The 22556-nt window shown below is 35.6% G+C and overlaps 1 protein-coding gene and 1 long non-coding RNA gene across 5 annotated transcripts; one reads left to right on the plus strand and one right to left on the minus strand.

Annotated features, from left to right (window-relative positions):
• Positions 1 to 3622: 3622 nt before the first annotated feature.
• On the minus strand, positions 3623 to 22038 carry LOC114321112 (toMV resistance protein Tm-2(2)). 3 transcript variants are annotated; one of them, XM_082903101.1, is made up of 3 exons: positions 19045 to 22038; positions 18832 to 18910; positions 3623 to 3940 (listed from the first exon to the last, which is right to left on the minus strand). In XM_082903101.1, exons 1-2 carry the CDS (start codon positions 21644 to 21646, stop codon positions 18894 to 18896), a joined length of 2619 nt encoding a protein of 872 aa, XP_082759227.1. In that variant the 5' UTR covers positions 21647 to 22038; the 3' UTR covers positions 3623 to 3940; positions 18832 to 18893. The 3 variants fall into 3 exon arrangements, with proteins under 3 accessions (XP_082759227.1, XP_082759228.1, XP_082759226.1); XM_082903102.1 differs by lacking the exon at positions 3623 to 3940 and adding an exon at positions 6385 to 6955; XM_082903100.1 differs by lacking the exon at positions 3623 to 3940 and adding an exon at positions 10820 to 11107.
• LOC114321113 (uncharacterized) lies at positions 3788 to 16354 on the plus strand. 2 transcript variants are annotated; one of them, XR_014349382.1, is made up of 5 exons: positions 3788 to 3924; positions 4293 to 4374; positions 5229 to 5272; positions 5349 to 5420; positions 16098 to 16354. It is a non-coding gene; the product is annotated as an uncharacterized LOC114321113 (long non-coding RNA). The 2 variants fall into 2 exon arrangements; XR_014349381.1 differs by lacking the exon at positions 16098 to 16354 and adding an exon at positions 5656 to 5857.
• Positions 22039 to 22556: the final 518 nt, after the last annotated feature.

Genomic DNA, 22556 nt, shown 5'->3' on the forward strand with positions numbered 1-22556 from the left:
CTGCTCCTAGAAAGCCCATTTTCCCTTGCATCAATCCGCACGTTTGGGCCCTTCTGACCGCACAAGCGGGAAAAACTTGACGATGTCTAATTTTTTGTAAGGTGATCCTACACTTCTCTAAACCATCCTTATATCCGAAACATGAAAATTTCTAACTCAGAAATGTTAAGAAGAGTTAAACAAGGTCATAAAAAGAATCTTAACGATATTGCATGATTCTCAAGGCTCTGATAACAAAGCAATTCGTCCGAATAAACACATTCAAGTCAAGTCCAAGACCTGGGACATTACAAAATTGCTAATCTATTCAATGCGACATAGTTGACCAAATGTAAAATTTAATCAATTTTAAATTTTCCCCCCATAAACAATCGTAACATGTATAATTAATCATAATTAATACACAATCCATACATTTGGAAAACAACTATCCATCAATTTCAAATAAATCACCGTATCATTTTTTTTTCTTCGATAAAGCAATAATCTATTTGTAATAGTTTTGGAAAATACAATGTTTGCTCAAGCATTCTTTTGAGGCATCCGGTATTTTTCTTCAAGCCTGAGATTCTGGGAGCTTGTCTTCTTCGCTCGAGCAATGGAGCTATTGCTTGAGCGGTCTTCGCTCTCACAGCGCTCGAGCGTAGGTATAAGCATTCGAGCGGTCTGTTCGGGATCAACAAATTAAAATCGACTTTTTAGCCTCAAATGTATCACTTTTCTTACTTTCGGCTCTCTCATTCTTCCCTTTTCTAGAAAACCCTAGCCTCAAACTCTCGATTTCATCTTCTCATACAAAAAAAATCCACCCTAGCCCACAATTAAAAGTGAAGGACACATAGAGATCAACACTTTGACCGATTGGTCTACAATTTCTTCAAAGTTTCCTTTGCTCTCACCCTTGAGATAAGGGTACTTTTAACTTAGTATATCTATGATTTGAAGTATATATGTGGTACTTTCTTAGTTATATTGATATACGAGATGAATAACTTTGATATGTATGGGCTTTTGATGTTCAAATAGGAAATTTTTTCCAAACCTATAAAGGGGTTCATGGAAATAGAGATGTTTGATGGAGATTATTTGGTTTTAAAATGCAAGTAAGGGAAAAGCCCTAAAATTTTACTAAATCCTAATTTTGATTTTACTTTGAGGATTTTGGTTCAATTGGGCAATGTAATATGAAATTGAGATGTTAATTTATCAAAACATGAATGATGATCGAATTGGTGAACTTGTTGAGATTTTTTTTTTTTACTTTATTGAGTGTGGATGTTGTTGAATTTATGGAATTAAGATTCTCTTTGGAATATGAGATGTGTTGTTTTATTTTCGTAAATTGAATTGAGCCTTAGGTAAATTGAAATGTTTGCAAATTCATGCATCTCATGGCATTCATAATTTTATCTCATGTTGGAAGTTTGGGAATGTTGAAAGGGGGTAATAGCATATAAATCCGGGTAGTTGTGTTGAATTTTGGAAACTGGTTGAGTATTGTATTGGCAACCGTGCGGAGAGTTTAGGTGCCCAATTTCCTTGTCTTGTGCTTATCACTTGACAAATGTAGGAAATGTTTTTGGGTGTCCACTAGTCCTACCGTATCGAGCCAGAAAATGTGGAAAACACAAGTGATTTTGGGTGTCCACTAGCCTTGCCGTATTATAAGTCAGCAAATGTAGAAGGGATATATGTTTTAGGTGCCTATCGCCCTGCCATATTGTGAGTCAAAAAATGCGGGAGTATTTTCATGATATGTAAGAATATATATATATATATATATATGTGTGTGTGTGTGTGTGTGTGTGTGTGTGTGTATGTGTGTGTGTGTGTGTGTGTGTGTGTGTTTTGACTTTTACTCGGGGATTGCATTGCTTATTTACCGTCCACTGTCAATCTTGACATTTTGGCATAACGACCTTGCATTGGTACATTGTTGCTTTAAAAAAAGAGAATAGGGCTTTGTCGTGGCATGTACATAGCATGATCATGTCCATTTTAAACATTTATATACTCTGTTAAATGTATTTCTACTAGGCAATTTTGCTAATCTCTTTCATAATAACTTTTCAGGACTTGGTGATGTGCCTCCACCTTAGTGAAGGACGTTGGAGATTTTTGGATGGAGCAAGGAGGCCCGTTGGATGTCATTTGTATTCATAATACCGAGCATTTTGGTGTTTTGGGATTGAATTCCACTTTTTGTGTAATCAAGACACTTCTCTCGAAATATGTAAGCCATTACAACAATTTATCTTAAATTCTCTAGCTCCCTAAACTATGAATGTTTAATTATTGTAATTGAGGGAAATGAAATGTAATATTTTGTATTAGTTCAATGGGAAAGAGAAATATTGTCATCTTTTCAACACATACACATTATCTTTCACTTGGGTTTTGCATGATGAGATTGGTTAGGTAATTAAGAAACTAGAATTGTGATTTGACTCAAATAATCGAGGTGTGACACTATTAGTTTTAAATAATTCACCATATCAACAATTTATTAGTTTGTAATCTTTACCAAACTTTATTGTAACCTTTAAAAATAAGTGTTTTTTTTTTAGTAAATCACATTTTACCCTTTTATGTTTGCCATTTTTCCACTTTGGCCCTCGAAGTTTTTTTTTTTTTTTTTTTTTAAATGGATTACATCTTGTGAAAAGTCCAAGTCAAAATTTTTTAATATTTAAGATCCTTCATCGCATATTTTTATTGCGAAATTGACAAATTGAAAATCTTTTGGATAGTTTGCCCTCAACTTTCATTATTTTTCTACAACCTCTAATTTTCTCTCAAAATCTCTCTCTCTAACAACTATCTTTACCATCTTCACAACCACTGTTTAATTCCTTTCATACAAACTCAAATTCTAATATAATAATATATATTTTTTATGTCATTTTTTTTTTTACAATATCTAAAAACATTTTGGAATTTTTTTTTTCTTACCATTAAAATGAATTATATTAAATCAAACTTTTAATCATATTGTTAAACAAATTAATTTACAATAAATAAATAAATAAATAATAATAAAATTGAAAGATTAGAGATGCCCTTTCTTACGAATTTGGATCATCGGCCGCCCTACCCGGCAGCCCCCCAAAACGACGTCGTTTTTGGGGTTTTTTTTTTTTTTTTTTTTCTTTCTTCTTCTTCGTTCTTGATCCAAAACCAGAGGGGAAAACCAGAGGGGAGGGGAGGGGAGGGGAGGGGAGGGGAGAAGAGGGAGGAGGGAGGGGGAGGTCCGATCGTCGCCGTCGTAGCTCGTCGCCTCACGCCGGCCGTCGCAGCATAGCTCGTCGCCTCACCCCGGCCGTCGCAGCACCGCAGCACCGCCGTCTCCTCCGCCTCCGCCTCCGCCTCCTCCTCCTCCTCCTCCTCCTCCTCCTCCCCCACTGGTTATGGCCCCCTCCAGTCCGGCCCACCGGCGGCTCTTCTTCCCCTCCCCCTCTCTCTCCTTCCCCTCCCCTCCCCTCCCCTCCCCTCTGGTTCTGTCGAGCTCGACGAGGAAGAAGAAAAAAAATCAAAACACCCCCAAAACGACGTCGTTTTGGGGGGCTGCCGAAACGGCTGCCGAAAACGGCAGCCGAGGATCCTTGCTCCTTTCTTACACTCATTTAAACGAAAGTAATAGCGCGAGATTGGATTTGACAGTTGTGTTATACAAAATTGAAATCAGAAGCAAGACATGCCTAAAGATTATACAAATCCAACGGATGAGATCACACCAGCCCATTGACGGCCTTCACTCTAATCCCGTGCCATTTTTGAACTTCTTCTCCTTCTTCTTTGCCGAACTTTTCAATGTTCAAACCCAGACCAAGACCTAATTATGAAAACCAGTTCATAGAGCATAAATGACTCAACCTTCGAACGCAAAAAAAGCTGAATCTTCTCCTCCTTCTCTTCCTCATGCCCGTAAGTCTCCCTCAACCTATACATACATACATGTATCTATGAAATCACAATCTTTCTATTGGGCGGCATGTTCTTTTTTTTCTTTTTTCTTTTTTTTTTAAACCAAAGATTGTCCTCAAGGTTTATGTGAAATGAATATTTAAGATAAAGATTCAAATACCTTGATGCACTGTTTCGATTTATGGATTTGGCTAGTGATTTCGAAAAGGAAATTCCTTTTTCAAATTCTACCCAAATTTATGATCCAACAACAGTTGAAGAGTACGGTTTTTTAGTGTGTGCGATGTGTAAATTGTTCATGTTATTGTAAATTTTGATCTTTATGGGGTATAGAAAAAGAATTGTGGGGTTTTTGACATCCATTTCAGCCTCCAATTGTGACCTTTGCTACACTTGAATCTCGGCAATGGAGGGTGGATTTGTCTCGACATTCTTAACCTTCCTCCAAAGGTAAGTTTTAGCAATTGCAGATGTTGATGCTCTAATTGTGATTACTAGTTATTTTTGGATTGATTAGTACCCATAGAAGCTTTCAGATTTCATTTCCTTCAGTGGGAATTGTGGACAATTCCACCCCCCCCCTCTCTCAAATTTATGCAAATTCATGTGTAGTTCATTATCCTATTAAACTTATTACACGTTAGTTGATAAAAAATCATTTTAGTATATATATATATATATATTTTAACAATACCAAGAGAGAATTGGTGCAATTTGGAGAGGCTAAATTAAAATGTGGTATTAGCTATAACTATATATATATATTTTAACAATACCAAGAGAGAATTGGTGCAATTTGGAGAGGCTAAATTAAAATTTGGTATTAGCTATATAACTAAGGTAAAATAACATGGAGAGACTACACTTCATAAGCCATACCAACCCATTCATGGAAAGGCAGCCAAAGTCTCTCAATATTCCATCCTCTTAATTCAAGGGCACTATAATGGTGGCCCTTAGACAGATTAACGAAAATAGAAGAGCCAAAAACGCAAGGAGTAACCCATACACTTATAGTTAAGGGAATACCTTTTTCGCAAAGTAATCCACAAAATGATTTACTTTGCTCGATTACAAGCTCTGCATGTCATGAGCAACACAAACTTGTAAAAGGAGAGCCTACTACAGAGTCTCTCAATGTTTCACCCTCTTAAATTCTAGGGCTCTATAATGGTGGCCCCTAGAAAGATTAACTACGAGAGAGAAGAGCCAAAAACACAAGGAATGTTCATAATATATGCTATAATCTTCAATTATTATTCATCAAGCGCTTTCTCTCATATGCCTTCTATGTATGCTAGCAGATGTGCTCACCATCATTGGTACTCAAGATATTGTCTCCGGCAAGGTGGATAGATTTTTACTCCTTATTTTCTTGGTTACCATCAAGATAAAAAGCTTCATAAAATGGGCTATTTTTGTAGCATGTTTCTTTAAAGTGAAAGTGTAATTCATCCTTCAGAAAAGGAAGTATATGACTCTTTCAAACAGTCTAGGTAAGCTTTTTTTTTTTTTTTTTTTTTTTCGAACACAACTGTGAAGTTAGAATTGTGAAATTCTGAATGATTTTTAAAGATTGCCGAATTAAGCTTTTATTTTGGCCACAAACAAAATGAGATAATTTGTGAATATTTGTTAGATTTTTCAATTGATAATTTTTTTATATATTATATCATTTCTCTTTGAAAGGTTTTGTTTGCTTTGTTTTGGTCTTGTTGCATGAAAAACAAGAATTCTAGATGATTTTCCAAAGGCGAAATAAAGTAACAAACAAATTTTCGATGGATGATCTCCAAGGCCTATGAAGTTTTTGTTTTTTTTTTAATTTGGGAGATTTATGAGATTTTATTCTGTAGTAATATTTTCTTTCTCTCCTCTCTCATTCGGTATGTAATTATTCAGTGTTGTAATAATTCTCCGCCCCATTTCTTTCTATCTTGTTCTTTTATTTCTTTTCAACATATCCATGCATTGCATCCATATTTCATGCATTTTGATTCGGTTAAGTTTGCATTTATGAATTTAATCAATTCTTATGTGATTATATGCGTTACCTCATGTTCTTGAAATGATTCACATGTCATATATTAGAAGTCGAATCTTTAGTTGCATCTCATGTGTGAATTGCATTAGGATTTTGCATATAAGATCATGCATGTTTTACTAACTTTGTTTTGTAGTTGTTCGCGAGACGCTAGTAAATATGTAAGTTTTTATGCTTTAGTATCCCTCTTGTGCGTGTTTTTTCTACTATGTTTAGCATCTTTCCATGTGGCTACTTGTTTACTTGATATAACTATATGAATGTTAGTGGATGAAAGTTGTGTCGCTTAATTTGGAATGATGTTAATTTTCATGTTTGTAAACTCAATTTTTTTGAGTTGTACATCTTCAAAACTCTTTCAAAATACATGAAATCAAATTATTCCAAAATGAATGACATAGTCTATACTTGATTGCTTCATACAGTAATTTTTATGATCTATTAAATAAATCAGAATATGAACATATAAAGGATATAAAACTCATATCATGGTTTAGTAGAGGCTAATCTTTGATTAGGTGAGTGGGGGTGCTCATTTAAAGACTTGCCCCTCTCATACCTAAGGTTCTGAGCCAAGTATCTTTAGTTACGATGAACAATGGCCTTAGCACGAGTCACAAGTTTCTTAATTTTTTCAAAATATTAGGTGGCGACTTTGAAATTTGGTAATGTAGTGGTTTCTGCAATAAAATGGATTTTCTATAAAGTTGTCAAATCTAGACTCTCATCAATGCTTCACATTGCACTCGTGAGACTAGATCAAGAGATCGAGTGTTCAAACTGTTTAATGCATTCAGGTACTCCCCGAACGATGTTACAGTCAGACGAACTCACTTGGCTAGCTGGTCCTGCTCAGTGCTTCTCGGCTAGCTACGTCCTCAGTTCTTTTAACTCGGCGTCCTTGGTACTATTGTCAAGAATGGCGGCTTTGGTAGCCTTCCTCAAGTCTAACATGCATTAATGTGCCACTTCATTTTTCTGCACGACCTGTAAAACAGATTGGACATCAGGAAGACTGAGCAAACAGTTGAAAAGAAGAAAGAACAACTACAAATTTATCACTCACTAGAACTAGCAACTTGGTGGCTGACTTGATAGCCTTCAGTTCGGTCAGTTGTTCATATCTTTCCATGTCGGCAGGAAGGCGAAGGCTCTTGGCCAGATTGAAGGCCAACTAATTGTCCTTGTTAGTGCAGACCGAATCAGATGTGGTCATAACTCGGCCCTTATAGGTCAAGGCTGGTGTTTACACTGGGGGGATGGATAGGTTAGCCTGTTCGGTCAAGCTCCCCCCAAAGGTGTTTCCAAGTTGAATTGCTCACCGGTTCGCTGCTCAGTTTCTTCTTCGTCCACCAGACACTGCTCGGTGGGTGCAGTTTAGGCCCTTTTGCTTGGCCGAGATGAAGAAGCCATTGTTGTTGGCAGTGCAACGACAACCGCCCTCATTTACTCGGCGAGCTGCTGCTTGGTTTGAGCACCCTTAGGCGCTAAAGAAGTTAGCTCAGTGATCAAGGCCCTAAGTGCCCTTCTTTTGGCCATGTCTTCTTTCTCGGTCTATGAAACAAAATTGATTTCAAGCAAGGTAGGATCTAGCTTTGGTGAAGGCTCAAGGAGGAAATCTGTGACCTTACTTTTTTGCTTGCTGCTGTATCAGTAGGTCACCTCAAAGTTGAGTAGATCGATCCAGTCCCTTTGTCTATATCTCAACGTGGCGCAGAGAATGTCCTTGTTTGCGTATGCATAATTCTCTTTCAAAAAGTTCAAATCCGCAAAGAAAAACATTGGCAAACTATCAGCTCGGTAATAAAGCTGCAATACGGCTGTTATAATAAATAAAACCTTGCTACTCATACCGGCCATCCTTTCATTAGTGTTAATATAATAGCTCGGCAGTAGAGCTTCTTGGTCCTCATAGTTGCCAAAGACCTAGAGGAAGTCGTCATTGTGCAAGTCTTTCTCTAGCATCCTTTTGACGATCTTCTTATGGCCTCTTTTCACTTTTAGGTAATAGCACCAACCGTCGTCTGTCTGACCGATGGAGTATTGATAGAATATCTTGGCCAAGCCAAAATTGAGGCCTAAGCAGTGATTTAGCTCGGCTATACCATTTATTGTTCTGTGTGTGTTGGTGAAAAGTTGGGTTAGGCAAAGTCTTGTTTGTCTCTGGAACTCGCAAATTAGGGGTTAGACCAAGAAATGTAGTCGATCCTCTATGATGGATAGTACGGTGAAAGGGTAGAATCCGATTTTACCCCAAGGTATTGTGTCTAGCTCGACTAATGTGAAGTGTAAATTGTCTGGAATATTGTAGTCCTTACAGAATTCGGCTATGGCTTATGGAGAGCTCACCATGAAGCGGTACTTGCCCATGGGAATTGTTCTTAAGTATTAATTTATTTATTTGCTCGGCTTTTTAGCACGGCCTCAAGCTGGTGTATGTTTGTTTAGCTAAATGGCACTACCAAGGGGCAATCGTGCAAGTGTGCCTGACAAATTCTAGTTGAGTCTGTACGGCGGAAAATGAATCGTGTTATGCTCAAGTGTTGATCGAGCTAAAACAATAGTATAAATTAAGTATAGAGTAATGAAGCTCTAAAAGGGATTGCTCGGTTAAGAGAGCATGCAAATGTTGTTCTTAGCTCGGTCATTGAGTTTGTTGTGATGAGCTATGGTAGCTCGGTCTTGTGAATGTAAAAGGTTTTAGTGTGGTTTGAAATTGGAGTAATACAGTATCGTGGTGCAACACAGAAGAAAACAAGGTTTTAGCTCGGTTCAAAGTCCGAGAAAGGTCTTAGCTCAGCCTCAAATGGGAGCAATGTTTTAGCGTGGCTAGGCCAAGGGGCAAGGATACAGCTCGGTTCCAATCGTAAGCAAAGTTTTAGCTTGCTTCAGGTGTTATGCAATGTTTTTAGATTGGTTATGCCACAATTTAGATTGGTTAGCTATCCGACTGTATAATGAACTTGAAGTTTGCTCGATTCTAGTGTGATTTTGGATCAAAGTTATAGTTTTTGACTAGTTTTGGCCCTAGTCGCTTGGTGTTCATCTCAGAATATGGGATTTTAAGGGTTATCAGAGATCCAAGCTTAGTTCCAAAACTCATTTTATCCAAATTTCAATGGTTTTAAGTGCTATAGTGCCATTCATGGACATGGATAGTGATTTAAGTGAACAAAAATGCCAAAAACACGAAGAACAATATGAATATCTATGGAGAAATGATGAACAATTTGAAGAACTTATAGATTTGAGTTTGAATCAGGTTCCAATCGGTGAAAATGCATGAAAGGTAATGATGAGTTTGGCGGTGCAATACAGACGCTTGGATTTGAGCTTCAAGGCGTGAAGGTGGTGGGTTGGGGCTCTAGTTTTAGGGTTTTTTCTTTGAGAAGATGAATAGCAGAGGGATTGGCTGTATATGTATGAGCTATATATATAAAGAAGGTATAAAGCGGGACGGTTCAAATTTTTGGGGCCAGTGCGTGACGGCTATAACAACGCACGGGCACAATCGGGGCTAGCCATGTATCCTAGAAAGGACATCATGTTAGAATGGTTAGTAAATGTGCTATACGAACAAAATAACCTCCTAGAACGGCGCTAGAGTGGTGATCGAGCAAACGTGGTTATCTCGGCCGGAGAGCGTATTTTAGCTTAGCTGTCAAGATGAATTTCAATTATGTGCTGTAGATGGAATTAAGGGGCAACTGAGAGGGTAATTTGTGTAGCCAAGTTGGGCCAAGCTAGTTAGAAGTGTCTTTAGGGCTAGGGTCACGCAGTGGGCCAAAGATAGCATTATCTGGGTCGAGCAGTGGCTAGGCCAGTCAAAGATGTTGGACCAGCTAGCAACCGCCCATGTTCTTGAACCTAGCTACTTAAGAATGACAGTCAATGCCTTGATCGAGCTATAAGGAAGACGGTCAAACAGACCGAGAATAGGGGTTTGACCGAGCCAGGAGAAAAGTCGCGCAATGTCAGCATGATGACGTGCTATGCAAGCTATGCATGACACTATGTGTTGCACTTCTGAACCAGTGGCGGAGAAAGCAAAAGTAGTCTGATTTCGCCGTGCAAAAAGTTATGCCATCTCACTTAACTTGTAGTGAGGAGGGTGTTAAAGGATAAACATTATTCTTTAGAAATGTGATTCCTAGAAGGACTCTTCAAAGGAGAGTTAGAGTCCTATTAGGATTGTGCCATCTGAAATCAACAAAAGCTCATACCAAATCCTAATCTTAGGTATTTCAATTCATACTCCCGAATTTACAAAGTTTTTACCTCTTTAGTCTATTTGTTGACTTAAGCATCGGAGGGATTTACGGCACCCACTTGCCAGCTAGCTCACGTTTGTGGTTTCAGGTGTTACGACGACGCTTGGAGGAGCACAAGTTTGATCAACAGGATTATATGAGTGACGATTATTTTGTGCTTGTACACCATATGTGCACAGCTTATTGGACAATTTTATAATTCTACTTCTGCTTCCGCTTCTGGCCCTATATAATTAAATATGATTTGAATTCTGTTTGAGCCGTAGATGATCTCATGATTACTGGTCGATTATGATCCATACCTCTAGGGGTGAGTTCAAGTCATGACAGTTACATTGGAGTGACAGAAACGTGATCCAAAAATTGGATCCAACTTCCCTAAGATGGCATCCCCAAATGAGGAATGGTCGAAACGTCCACAAATCATACAAAAACTTAAAATATGATCTCACGGTAAGATTGTCAAAAACAAACAAGACCTATCAGTGTATTAGAAAATCTATAGGACTGATTAGAGTAAACAATTCTCATATGGAATTTTTTGATAAATTTTCCAATTCTTTTGAATGTGATAAACACGAGATCAAATCTAGACATATATCATATAATTTATTTTTTGAGTACATAATTTTTCCAAGAAAAACATGGGACATTTCATCAGTTGGAACTTCATCTTCTTTACACATTCAAACCAAACAATTCATGCACTAGTTTATTCAAACCACACACTGCAACCAAAACTACCAAACTACAAAGCAAATATCATTCTTTGTTACAAGCAATTATTTCACACAAACAATAAGTGGATCACAGATTGATGAACAATTTCAAGATAACAATCAAGAGTCCGTGGTCTTCAATGTTGCACCTATGAGACATGAAAAATATAATCAAAATTAAGCATTGTTTGATTGCGTTTGGATCATGAATTTAGATTGAAAAACATTTGGAAAAGGAATAGGAAAAGATGAGTAAAATGTGAATAATGTATAAACTATTTTTTTTTCTTCATTTTTCTTTTCCCTTCTAAATTTAAATCTTTGATTCAAATAGAGTGTTAATCTAGTGGAGGAAAAAAAAAAAAAAAATTGAAAAGGAAGATGTAATGAGGTTTGCTAGCAAAGCACATGGTAAAAATGGCCCGAGGTCCATGGGCAGCTCGAGGTGGGCCCGACCCATTTTGACCTGGTCAGGCTCGAGCCTAGCCCAGTACCTTGGGCCTGAGCCTGGGCCTTCCATTTTTGACCCAACCGTTGGCTCAGCCCACCCCGGCCCGGCCCGGTCTTCTCTCTACTAATAGTTAAATTTCAAAAAATAAAAATAAAAAACTTGTAACAGTTAAATAATGAAAAAAATAAAAATATAACACAAATAAGATAAATAAAAGATTGATCTTGCAAAAATTTTAAAAATAAAAACAAAAAGTTATTAATATTATTATTTTATTAATTTAATATATTTATACATCACTTAACACATATCTTAACATATCCATTACACTACCACTCACTCTGTAAAATTAGCAAACTATTAACACACATTTTTTGGTCTCACTATTATTATTTTTTGTCATATAACATATTATTTTTTAGTCACTCCATTGTGAATGCTCTTTCGATGAATGAATAAAAATATATATATATATATATATATATATATATATATATATATATATATATATATATATATATATATATATAATTCAAATGGTTGATTAGTGCGCATTCTACTAGTCTGCTTGCCCCGCCCCTCCTCTAACCTACTCTGTTCATTGTTGCATCTCAATCTCATCAATCACTCAAGTCTTCATTCAATGAATGACAAAAAAAAAAAAATAAATAAATAAATAAATAACTCAAACGGTCATAAATTGGTAAAAACGATAAAAATTCAGACGGTCATAAAAATTCAAACATTTTAAGACAAACGGTAATATATATATATATATATAAATTTATTTCACTCTTTCAAACTACTATAAATATCCTTTATTTTTCAAAATAAATTTCACAAATAATTCTCTTTCCCTCTCTCTTAAACTATCTCAATTTCTCTCAATTCTCAATTAATTTTGAAGTGTTATCCCTAAGTAACAATTGCAATTGTACAACACGAAACTTTTATCAGAAGAAATTAATTTCTGTATCGTATTCGCTAGTCGATAACATTAATTAGTTTAATTAAAATTATTAGCTACTTATTTTTTTCATTAGTTATTTGTGCACATATATTAATTATTATTTTTTACTCATTGTATTTACGCATTATTTAAATTAATTATTAATTCTTATATATTGTTTTACTTACATTACTATGGATCATAATATTCCTAATATTTATGTCGATATTGATACATATACTACACAACATGAATCTATTAATTCTCCTTCTAATATCCCTCTTCCAACAGTTAGATCATCATCTAGGAGCAGAAATAGTAGTGTTTGAGAACATTTTTAAAAAATATCTATAAATAATCCTGATGGTACAATTATATTTAAAGCAAAATGTAAATATTGTGCATGTTTACTTAATACTACATTTGCAGGAGGTACTAGTCATCTAAAAAGACATACTAACAAACATTTACAAAGTCAACAACCTAATGTTCGAAGTCAAATGCAAGTAGGGACTCCATCAACTGGTAATTTGCAAACATTTTCATATAATCCTATACGTGTACAAAATTCTGTAGTTGATTATATTACTAAAAAAGAACAAACTTTTACTACTAGTGAATGTCCCTATTTTACAAAATGATTCATGAAAGTTTTGCACCGCAATATCAAAGTTTTTCAAGAAATACTACTAGGAACAAGATTTTAAAGAAATTTGAGAATGTCAAAAGTAAATTATTTGACATCTTTAAAAATTTGAATATAAGAGTTTGTTTAACATCTGATCTATGGTCAAATAATGGTTTTGAATATCAATGTATCACTGCACATTTTATTGATAATGATTGGAAATTAAATAAAATAATTATTTCATCTAAATTAGTTGAATTTTCATACACTGGTCATTCGCTTGGTGTAGAAATAAAAAATGTATTATATGAGTAGGCTTTACAAAATAAAATATTTACGATTAGTTTAGATAATGCAGCATATTATAATTAAATTGCAGCCCATTTAAAATCAATTTTACAATTACTTGTTGATGGTAATTTATTTCATTTTGGTTGTTGTGCCCATATTTTCAATTTGATTGTTAAAGAAGTTATGCATATATACGAGAATTCTGTACTTATAATAAAAAATGTTATTGTTACTATTATGTCTTCTGCTAATCGAATTTTGAAATATAAAAAAATTTGTTAACGAGAAGATATGTCATTTAGAAAATTAATTTTAGATGTGGATAGTAGATGGAACTCAACGTATATAAACAAATAAGAGCAATATATTTATTTTTTGCGACAACATCAACAGGAGGAGTGTTGATTCCCACAGAACATAATTGGCACCAAGTAGCCGTGTATAAAGATTTTTTATAAATTTTCGATACTTCAACAAAATTATTTTCTTATATATATATATATATATATATATATATATTCATATTTCACCATTTGTTTTAAATATTTTAGCAGAAATAATTGAAGTTTTCGCAAAATATATGGATAATGAATATTATGTAACCATTATTACTTCAATAAAAGCAAAATTTGATAAATATTTTGATCCTTCGCCTCATCTATTAGGTTTAGCCATAATAATTGATCCTAAATGTAAAGAAATTGATTTACAAGAATTTTTAGAGCGTCTTTTCGTTGATCAAAAACAGTTTGCCCCTATTATGCAAACATGTAATAGATTATTTGGAGAATACAGGGCAACTGCATCTGTAAATACACCTACACATACTACACTACTAATCTCATCTCGAGACAGGAAGTGTTTTTTCAGCAATAAAAAGTAAAAGAATATCTCAACATACGAGTGTAAGCAGTTTTGAACTACAACGTTATTTTGAAAGCCCATCAGTGGATGATTCTGATGATTTTGACATTTTGGAATGGTGGAAACAAAATGAAACTATGTGTCCTGTGGTTTCACTGATGGCCCATGATATACTAACTATTCCTATTTCCACAATTGCTTTTGGAAACAGCTTTTAGTGCAGGTGGACGTATAGCGATCCCGGGTTTACCCTTGTTGTACAGTGATCCGGACATGTGTCCGTGGATGTTGGTAGTTGTTTATTATTTTGTTTACATCCTTTTTACTTCGTAATTGAGTTATAGGATGTGTTGGGCGGGTTTGTTACAGGTTGGTCGAGTTTAGAAACCAAAACTAGTTGCCCAGATTTTGGCCTGTACGCTCGAGCGGGGGTTTTGGCGCTCGAGCGGAGATTACACCCATTCAGTATTTTTCCTGTGCAGCGTTGTACGCTCGAGCGTGGTATTGGCCGCTCGAGCGGGGTTGTCTGAGTGACGCTCGAGCGTAGAGTTGGAAGCTCGAGCGGAGGCCTGGTTCTGTATAAGTGCTGGGAGAGTGCATCCGGCGCTCGAGCGGAAGTTTGGACGCTCGAGCGGGAGTCTGTGAGTGACGCTCGAGCGAGGTGTTTTACGCTCGAGCGGGAGACTGGGTTTAAGTCCCGAAATTGTGACTTTCCAAATCACTTTTTACTTTCTCTTCTCTCTCTTACTTTTCCAAAATCACCATTGTTGAGCCTCTCACTCTAGACTCTACCTTCTCTCTAGGTTTTGATCTAGTAGGAGTGATTTGCTCACCTTTGGCCTTTACAAAAGAGTTGTTGATCGTCGAGGGCTACATTTTAATCTGAAAATTTCGGGTTTTGGAGCACGTTGGGTTTTGTCGTCTTCTCCTTTGGGACTCCGAATTTGAGGTAGGGATATCCTACTCCTCTCTATGGATTTTGTCTTTAAATTTTAGTATTTTGAGATGTTGGGTTTGGTTGGGTAATTTTGTGAAAGTTTGGGACTTTTGTGCAATTTTACAAAATTTGGGGTTTTATTCATGATAAACCTGGATGCATGTTTGGCATAGAGAAATTGAATGAATGTTAAATCATTGATGAAAATGGGACCTAAGGGTAAAAATGGTAATTATGGATAATGACCTAATTACATTATTCATTAATTGGGATAATTAATGGCGAGAAAAGAGGAAATGAAATGTTGATTGAATATCCATTTGTGCATTTATTTTCTGTTTAGAAATAACTGCTTGGGCTATCGGTGGAGGATAGTCGTGATTGTTGTAGACAATGCATGATGATTAGGCAAACTGAAACTAATCAATGAAATGTGTCATGGAACATGACGGTTGATAGAATACATTAATTGTATGTATTGGGTGATTGTATATAGAACCATTGTGTTTGTATACGTTATGTGTAGAGGAGGAGAAAGGGGATGTACTCCGCGGTTTAGGGGAAGATAGGGGATGTACCTCTAAACCGGATAGTGTTGGGAGAAGATAGGGGATGAACTCCGTAGATACAGCTCATATGCTTGTCTAGAGAAGTGAAGATAGAGCTTATATGCTTATCTTTGTGAAGTGTGGATATAGCTTATATGCTTATCTGTGGATATTGTGGTTATACATATCTGTGTAGAATGTGGATATAGCTCATATGCTTATCTGTGAATGTGGATATTGTTTTTATACATATCTGTTGAAATAATGATAGAGCTAGCATGCTTATCTGTTGAAAAAGGGAAAATGAAAGGTAACTTGGACTCGTAAGTTGTATGACATAAATATGTGATTTATGTGATTGTATCAGTGTTGGCCATCTATCAATTGCTAATATTTTAGTCATTGTTCATGGTTGGTTTAGTGTATTTCTACTGGGCTGTGGCTCACCCTATATGGGAATATCATTTTCAGGTGCAGGAAGCATGCCACCTCCAAGGACATAGCTTGGGAGGCTAGAGGCGGACATGTTTTGTCGTTTTACTTCTGATGTATTACATGTAAATACAAGCCAAGGGCTTAATGTGTATGAGTTAGTACTCTTTTGGTTGTAACCAAGTGTTAACTTGGAAAGCTGTAAGCCCGTAGGGCATTTTGTTTTGATGTTAACATGTAATACTTATGTAGTGAGACTCTAATGAATAAAAGAATGTGGTTAGTTTATATGTAAATTCATGTCTTATCAGATGGGTTTAATGTTGTTATTTTGAGGGCGTTACAGACGAGTGCTGAGCTATTACCGGAGCAGGCTTTCATCCCAAATGGTTGAGGCACTGATGATATTGCTCTACCATCAACGCGACTAAAATGTCTGTTTTATAGTGAAAATGAGCGAATTCAAAATGATTTGGTTGACATATCCTCAAGCAACGCGACTAAAATGTCTGTTTTATCTGATGATTGATCAACAATTTGTTTTTTACTATTTCATTTCATTTCGTCTTTTTTTTTTTTTTAATTATTGAGGTGGAGTATAATGTAAATATTGATAAGCTAGTATGTGCCAACCTAGTTAGGATGCACTCGGCCTATAGTGATGTAATTGCTCTACCATCATCAATAATCTACACCTATTTTATTTAGTAATACCAATTTTTGTAATTTTTATTTCATTTTGAAATAAAAATTATTCATTCAATAAATGTTATATAAATAATTTAATATTGTAGAATTAAAAGTTTCATTTTCATATATATAAAATTATTCATTTCGAAAGAAAAAATATTACATAATTACATACTTTTTTAATTATAAGTTTATAATTAAAAAAATATAAGTCATACATGATTAAATTTAAATATCACCATGAAATATAACCAAACAAAACATCTCATTAATTTTAAATAAAATATTCTAGTATAATTTTTCTTTTATTTTTTATTCCTAATAAAATTTTAAAAAGGCCCGACTAGGCCCAACTCATGGCCCAAGCCCTAAGCCCGAGCCATAGGCCCTATTATGAGTAGGCTTGGGCTTGGGCCCCACTTTTTGACCCATGGGTTGGCCCAATAGGGTCCACTAAAAAGGAGGGAGCTCGCGAGGCCCGCTTGGGTCAACCCGAGCTCAGGTCTAGATGGGCCGGACCGGGTCATTATTACTCCCCTATAAAAACACAAGACCATATCGGCCCTGTTTGGTAGGGCTTGTTTCCAGCTTATTTCATCTTTTAGCTTAATTTAAACTATTTTGATGTGTTTGGTTCAGCTTAACAATACAGCTTGTACCTTTTTGTAAGTCAAAAATCAACTTATTTATTGAGTGGGGGAAGAGAAGCTTAATTTATAAGTCAAAAATCAGCTTATGTTCACAGTTATAAGCTATAAGCTGTTAGGTTATAAGTTATAGGCCCTGTTTGGTAGGGCTTGTTTCCAGCTTATTTCATCTTTTAGCTTAATTTAAACTATTTTGATGTGTTTGATTCAGCTTAACAATACAGCTTGTACCTTTTTGTAAGTCAAAAATCAACTTATTTATTGAGTGGGGGAAGAGAAGCTTAATTTATAAGTAAAAAATCAGCTTATGTTCACAGTTATAAGCTATAAGCTGTTAGGTTATAAGTTATAGGCCCTGTTTGGTAGGGTTTATTTCCAGTTTATTTTAGCTTTTAGCTTAATTGAAACTATTTTGATGTGTTTGGTTCAGCTTAACAATACGGTTTATAGTTTTTTGTAAGTCAAAAATCAACTTATTCTTTGAGTGGGGGAGGAGAAGCTTAATTTATAAGTCAAAAATCAGTTTATGTTTACAGCTATAAGTTATAAGCTGTTAGACTATAAGTTATAATCATTTTCCCACAACTCTACCAAACAGGGTCATCATTAGTTTTGGGAACTACACAATCTATTAGAAGAAACATAAAAACACAAGACCATATCAATAGGTTTGTTAACAATTTTTATTTTTGTTTTTATGACGGAAAAAAAAAAAAAAAAAAAAAAAAAGAAACAAACAAACAAAAGCAAGATCATATTGGAATAGATGATTGGGGTGGACAGGGATTGAATTGGGTTGGTTCGAGATGGAGCCAAGCCCATAACTAAACCAATCTTGATTGGTATCAAATTTTCGAAAACTTAAAGCTGAACCAAATATCCTTTCCAACCAGCCCAATCCAACCTGAATAAACTCCAGTTGGTTCAGATTATAGTTCTAGTTCCACATTAAGACCAAGTTTGGCTAACTTAAAAAAGTGCACTTATTTTATCTTTTTATCTTTTTTGAATCACATCAATCAACATCTCCTCTTTACTTTTTCTACACATAATATAAAAAAAAGTCAAAAAGTGCACTTATTTAGTTTTCCCAAACTTGGCCTAATTTAAAAAATTTATAAACTCTCATTATAATTAAAAAAAAAATAGCTTGTCTAAAATTTTGTAAAGTGAAATTGTTATAGTCCGAACTCCACTACAGCTACAAGGATAAGACTCAGAAAGGAAAAAAAGAAGTAATTATTGATTGAGGATATATATAATATATAGGAGTAATATTTGTAGGGTTATTTTTAGACACAGAATTGCGCCCTTTCAATAACTGAACCAAACCCAACTCAAAGATGGGTTGGATTGGCTCAATTTGAGGCTTTTTTAGTGACTAATTTTCTCGACAATTTAAGTGAAAAAGGTAAAATAGTTGGTTGGGATCTGACCTTCAGAATGAAGTAATGGCTTTGAAATTCCCTCTTCCTCATCTTCAACCCAGCACCCTTCTTCAAGAAATTCTGATGTCTGCATGTGATGTGACAAAAACAACATATTATAACTACAACCATGTCTGCAGAACAATCATCTAACAGATAGTATTAAATATAAACTTGATTGATACTAAAGAACTGAATAAATAAAACATGAAAATAACTGACCTTTTAATCGGTAAATCATCAATATGCTTTTGATTCTATTCGGAATCCTTGTTTTTGGATTGCAATCAATGAAGGAGAAGTCCTTGAGTTTTGGCATTCCTCCTTCAACTATGAACAGCCCCAGATTTCTCATGTCTTCAATTCGCAATACTTCAAGTTCAGGGAAGTTACCATGTTCTCCAAAGCAAACCATCTCCTTCCCGTTGTATGATTTGTAGCACAATTTGAGGATCTTTAATTTCGGGAGTTTCTTCAGAGTGTCCATTGGGTCCTCCTTCAAATAAGTGTACTTAAGGGTAAGCATGGTGAGGTTTGGGGGAAATTTGTCATGTTGAAGACACTCCACTCGTACTTTCAGACTCAACTTAGACAGATTTTCATATCGAGATAGATTGAATGTTCTGGAAGTTACTTTCAGACTCAACTCCAAAGACCAAGGATCCAATAAGCTCAATTTCTCTAGCCCATGTGATACAGGGGTTGCACCCGATAATACCTCAATGATACTCTCGGTTGAATGAGCAACTACCAATTCTCTCAAATTGTTAAGTTTGCGCAAGTATTGGGGCAAGTATTGGGCCTCGAAAAGAGAAGTAGACATCCCTTGTAGGGTTTGGAGATTTGGTACAGAAACCTCCCGAAATGAGGGAGCCTTGCAAATATAATTACAGTAATCGGGCAAGAGGATATGTCGTAATTGTTGCATTTTCCAAATAAGATTAGGAATGATGACTACGTCACATCCACTAAGATCCAAGGTCATCAGACTTTTTAAGTTGCATATGGTGTAAGGAATTTCTGCAACAGCGGCTGCCAATTTAAGGTAACTCAAGTGGTTCAAATTGCTAATTTCATTGGGAAAAGAAGTTGGAAGATAGTAATACCTAACACTTAGCACATGAAGAAATTTGAACCGGCTAAGAAAATCCTTATATCGATTCCTTCTAAGATTATACATGCCTTCACCGAAATACAACATAGCACGAAGCTTGGGAGCTTGATGATTCAAAGATACGTAGTCAGAAAAATTAATACCATGGATAGTCATTCTGCGTATTCCCAAAGCAGAATTATGGCTGGTTACATGATTGTGAGTGCTAAAGAAATTAATCTCACTGGCCACTCGAATGCAAAGATTGTGCAAAATATCATGAATGCGACAACTTCTAGCCCTTCCATTGAACCTTCTTCGAACAACTTGAATAAGATTCCTACCTATCAAGTGATTTAGGTAATCATACCCGACATCTTCAACCTCTCTCATTTCACTGCCTTGTATAAATCCCTCAGCTGCCCATAAATTAATTAATTCGAATGTGGAAATTTCATGGTCCTCTGGAAAAAGTCCCAAGTATAGAAAGCATGGTTTAAACTTTGAAGGTAAATCTTTGTAACTGAGTGCAAAGATAGATGAGTATTGGTCTTCATCTTGGCCCATGCTCTCTAATACCTCTTTCCATGCGTCTTGTGTTCTCTCTCTCGATAACAATAGACCTGCTGTCACCACTATTGCAAGTGGCACACCGCGACATCTTTCTAATATTAGCTCACCAATTTCCTTTAATTGTGAGGGACAACTACTTTCACCACTGTTTTGTGAGGCAGCCATAACAATATTGAAGAAGAGGGTTCTACTGCTTTCTTGGTCTAAGGGTTGCAACTCATGTAGAAATTTTTGCCCACCTCCTCCTTTATTAACATCGACATTATTTTTCCTAGAAGTGATTATTATTCTACTACCCTTCTCAGAGTTGGTTGGAATGCCATTCTTTAAAGCATTCCATGGTACAATGTCCCATATATCATCAATTACAATCACGTACCTTTTTTGGCTTAAAAATTGGAACAAATTGGCCTCCACGTTGTGCTTGCACTTGTTCTCCTCCAAGCCAACTTGTCTTCCGATGTCTCGTAAGAGCTCTTTTATGTTTGGCTGCTGAGAAACATAAATCCAAGCCGAACACTGGAAACTTTGTTGAACAGATTTATAAACTTTCTTGGCAAGAGTAGTTTTTCCCAAACCGGCCATGCCAGTAATAGATACCACACGACAGTGTAAATCTTGATCATCAGTCACTTTGGCCAGCAAGTTTTGAATGTGTTCATCGAAACCAATAATATTTTCTTCATCAATATGGGGGAAAGACTGTCTTGGATCCCATCCATCTTCTTCGTCACGGCCACCACCTCTTTCTTTGATTCCATAAGTTTGTCTGACTCGATTGATATTCTCAACCCTTTTTTTAATCCCTTCGATCTCCACAGCAAAGTTGCGGATGCACTTGACACTCTTAAACCAACCAAGGTGCCTCTTCCAGTCATTCCTTCCACTTGATGATGCTAGTTTGGGAAAGTATGTGTCAATGATGTTCTCCATATCATAAGCAAGATCCCAAATATCTCCTAAGAAGTTGATTGCGCCACTGCTGCCCCATTGTTTGGTATCAACATCTTTCAAGTAGGATCGAATATGGCTCATCTCATTTTCGATCCAAAGGATGTCTGTTTTCAGCTGAGCCAAGCGAGAACCTTCTTTAACTATTAGATTACCAGCAATGTCAACAAGTTTCTTGAGGACTGCTGTAAGAACCATGTCTGCCATAATCTTCTCTTAATTGGGCCACAAACACAACTCGCCCAAGAGAAAACAAAGACGTATGAAAACAATCTTCAATAGACAACCAAAAGAAGAAGTGAAAGAGAAGAATTGAGACAATCAGGGGAACAACTTCTCCTTCAAGAGGCCTTACCAGTTACCAGAGAATACCGGGATATGTTTCTTGATGATTGATGAATGAAGACAAGACTCTGCAATATTGTCAACACGGTAGTTGCTATGGGCCTTTCCAGCGGGGCGAAAAATTATACGGTGGTCTTGGGCATTGTCACATGGCGCTCCAATTTGATATTTTTGTGAAGAGATTTTGGAAGACAATTTGACTAGTGTCAAGTGGTGTGAAACATTATTCCTAAATAGAGGTGATTGGGAGCTCTAAAAAACAGAGCATTAATAGCTCTAATGATCTAAAAATGTAAAAAAGAAAAATTAAAAAAAAAAAAAAACAAAGACACCCATCACATCATGGGAAGCCAACTCATCAATATTTCTCCTAATGCTCTCTTTTTAGTGTTTGCAAGCATTTTTGATTCGTAAACTACCAAATAACCTCTCTTTTAGGGCCAATTAGACACACGCTTACCCTATTTTTTTGTTTTATTTTTAATAAAAACACCTCTCATTATTGGTTTGTTAATAAAACAGAAAATTATAATTAAGTGGTGGCCTTAGAAAATATTTACAAATTTGTAAAAAAAAAATTATAACTTTAATTATTAAAGTTAATAAAATTTACCATTTATTTATTTATTTTTCTTTTTTGAAAATATACACTGAATTGTAAATTTTTTTTTCTTAATAAAACGTGTTCTCTTTATATTTATAATTAATAATTATTCTTTTCCATAAATTTTTTGGCTCAAATTTAAGATTTAAACATAATTCATATATTTAA

This window comes from Camellia sinensis, chromosome 13 (genome assembly GCF_055761805.1).
Source record: "Camellia sinensis isolate YWXY chromosome 13, ASM5576180v1, whole genome shotgun sequence".
In the NCBI taxonomy this organism is placed as follows: domain Eukaryota; kingdom Viridiplantae; phylum Streptophyta; class Magnoliopsida; order Ericales; family Theaceae; genus Camellia; species Camellia sinensis.

Bases quoted from the DNA above. Each gene is read 5' to 3' on its own strand.
- LOC114321112 (XM_082903101.1), bottom strand. From the start codon at position 21,646: ATGGCAGACATGGTTCTTACAGCAGTCCTCAAGAAACTTGTTGACATT.